Source organism: Mandrillus leucophaeus, unplaced genomic scaffold, assembly GCF_000951045.1.
Source record: "Mandrillus leucophaeus isolate KB7577 unplaced genomic scaffold, Mleu.le_1.0 Scaffold627, whole genome shotgun sequence".
Classification (NCBI taxonomy): domain Eukaryota; kingdom Metazoa; phylum Chordata; class Mammalia; order Primates; family Cercopithecidae; genus Mandrillus; species Mandrillus leucophaeus.
Window position 1 is genome coordinate 392,271 of NW_012106775.1, and position 1,938 is coordinate 394,208.

The 1,938-nt window shown below is 38.6% G+C and overlaps 1 protein-coding gene across 2 annotated transcripts in view; it reads right to left on the reverse strand.

Annotated features, from left to right (window-relative positions):
* The window catches only part of RINT1 (RAD50 interactor 1), a 59,621-nt gene that overhangs the window by 18,250 nt on the left and 39,433 nt on the right, over positions 1 to 1,938 (reverse strand). For both annotated transcript variants that reach the window (XM_012000360.1, XM_012000359.1), the window contains exon 11: positions 1,096 to 1,295. In XM_012000360.1, coding sequence (XP_011855750.1) covers positions 1,096 to 1,295 — 200 coding nt within the window. The remainder of the gene's footprint in view (positions 1 to 1,095; positions 1,296 to 1,938) is intronic.

Here is a 1,938-nt window from a genome sequence, read left to right on the forward strand (position 1 = left end):
CAGCACTTTGGGAGGCCGAGGCGGGTGGATCACCTGAGGTCAGGAGTTCAAGACCAGCCTGGCCAACATGGTGAAACCTCGTCTCTACTAAAAAAAAAAAAAAATTAGCCCGGCGTGGTGGTGAGCACTTGTTATCCCAGCTACTCAGGAGGCTAAGGCAGGTTAATCCCTTGAACCCAGGAGACAGAGGTTGCAGTGAGCTGAGATTGCACCACTGCACTCCAGCCTGGGCAACAAGAGCAAAACTCTGTCTCAAAAAAAAAGAAGCTGAGTGGTCGCCACACTGAAGTTCATTTTCCTGTTCTATTTACTCATGCATATATTTGAAAATATGATACACAAAATGTTAGTTTCTTATTTTTATATTTTCATGTTTTCTAGAGATAGTGTCTCACTATGTTGCGCAGGCTGGTCAAGAATTCCTGGGTTCAAGTGATCGTCCCACCTCAGTCCCAAGTAGCTTGGACTACAGGCATACGTCACCACACCTGGCTAATTTTATATTATTTTTTATTTTTTGGAGAAATGAGGTCTCCCTATGTTGCCCAGGTTGGTCTCCAACTTCTGGAGTCAAGTATTCTCCCATCTCACCCTCCTAAAGTGCTGGGATTAAGAGCTTGAGCCACTGCACCCAGCCAAATAGACTTTTAACGTATGAAACAATTAAAACTTTAAATGTTTCTTCCTATTTTCATGACTCTTTATAATTTGCAAGACATTCAAGAGGTACTAAACGTTATTCTTTTATTTTCCTTAAAGTCCTGGATTGCTTTTGATATCATTATTTAATCTTAGCTTTTCCTGTGACTGCAATTACCACACATGAATATTTCCAAGTATGGTTCACTCTATAAACAATTATTTCATGAAAGGCTTGCTTATCCAATGATTAAAAACATTAAAATATCAGGATTATTTCAGTACTTGAGATTTGATTGAGAAAAATGTGTATTTTAATTGTACCTTCTAATTATGGCACTATGGTTCTGTCTAGCATGTTTATTTTGCTTGCAATAGATTCAACATTTCGAAAAGTATTAATAAAATAGTTTGAGCTAGTAATATATTACTTAATATAAAAGCATATTAACTCACAACATTGTCAGCCCAATCTGCTAGTACTGTTGAGATGTAGTTCACAGCATTAAGAATTGCACAGTATCGAAAGCCAAGGGAAGCTCTAGTCTCTTCTTTCATCACCTGTGTTAATCGTATCCTAAAATCATCTACTAAGTCCTTCTGTAACTCCAGGAACTGTAGCTTTCGGGAAGCTGTGGGAAGATTTTTATACCTGTCTGTGGAAAAAGTTATTAAGACATATGAAGGTTTTGGTACCATCTATGATATACTTACAAGTTTTCCCTACTGTCCTGCTTCAGTGCTTTTGTCAAAAATCAATTGACCAGTCAAGTGCGGATTTACTTCTGAGCTCTCTTAAGGATATGAGTTTCAAAAGTATATGTTTGCCAAAACTCATTCAACAGTACACATAAGATCTGCATATTACAGATCTGTATGTAAAGTATGCCTCAAGTTTTTTTAAAAGGCAAATGAGAAAATTATATATAAAAATGATAGTTTTGGCCAGGTGCGGTGGCTCACACCTGTAATCCCAGCACTTTGGGAGGCCAAGGCAGGTGGATCACCTGAGGTCAGGAGTTCAAGACTAGCCTGGCCAACTCTACTAAACTCTACTCCAACTCTACTAAAACTAAAAAAATTAGCCGGGCAGTAGTGGCATGTGCTTGTAATCCCAGCTACTCAGACTCTGAGGCAGGAGAATTGCTTGAACTTGGGAGGTGGAGGTTGCAGTGAGCCAAGATGGCACTACCGCATTCCAGCCTGGGAAACAGAGTGAGACTCTGTCTCAGGAAAAAAAAAAAAAAAAAGACAGTTTGTTCAACAAATAAACGGCTTTTTTTTTTAAAAAAAAAAAAA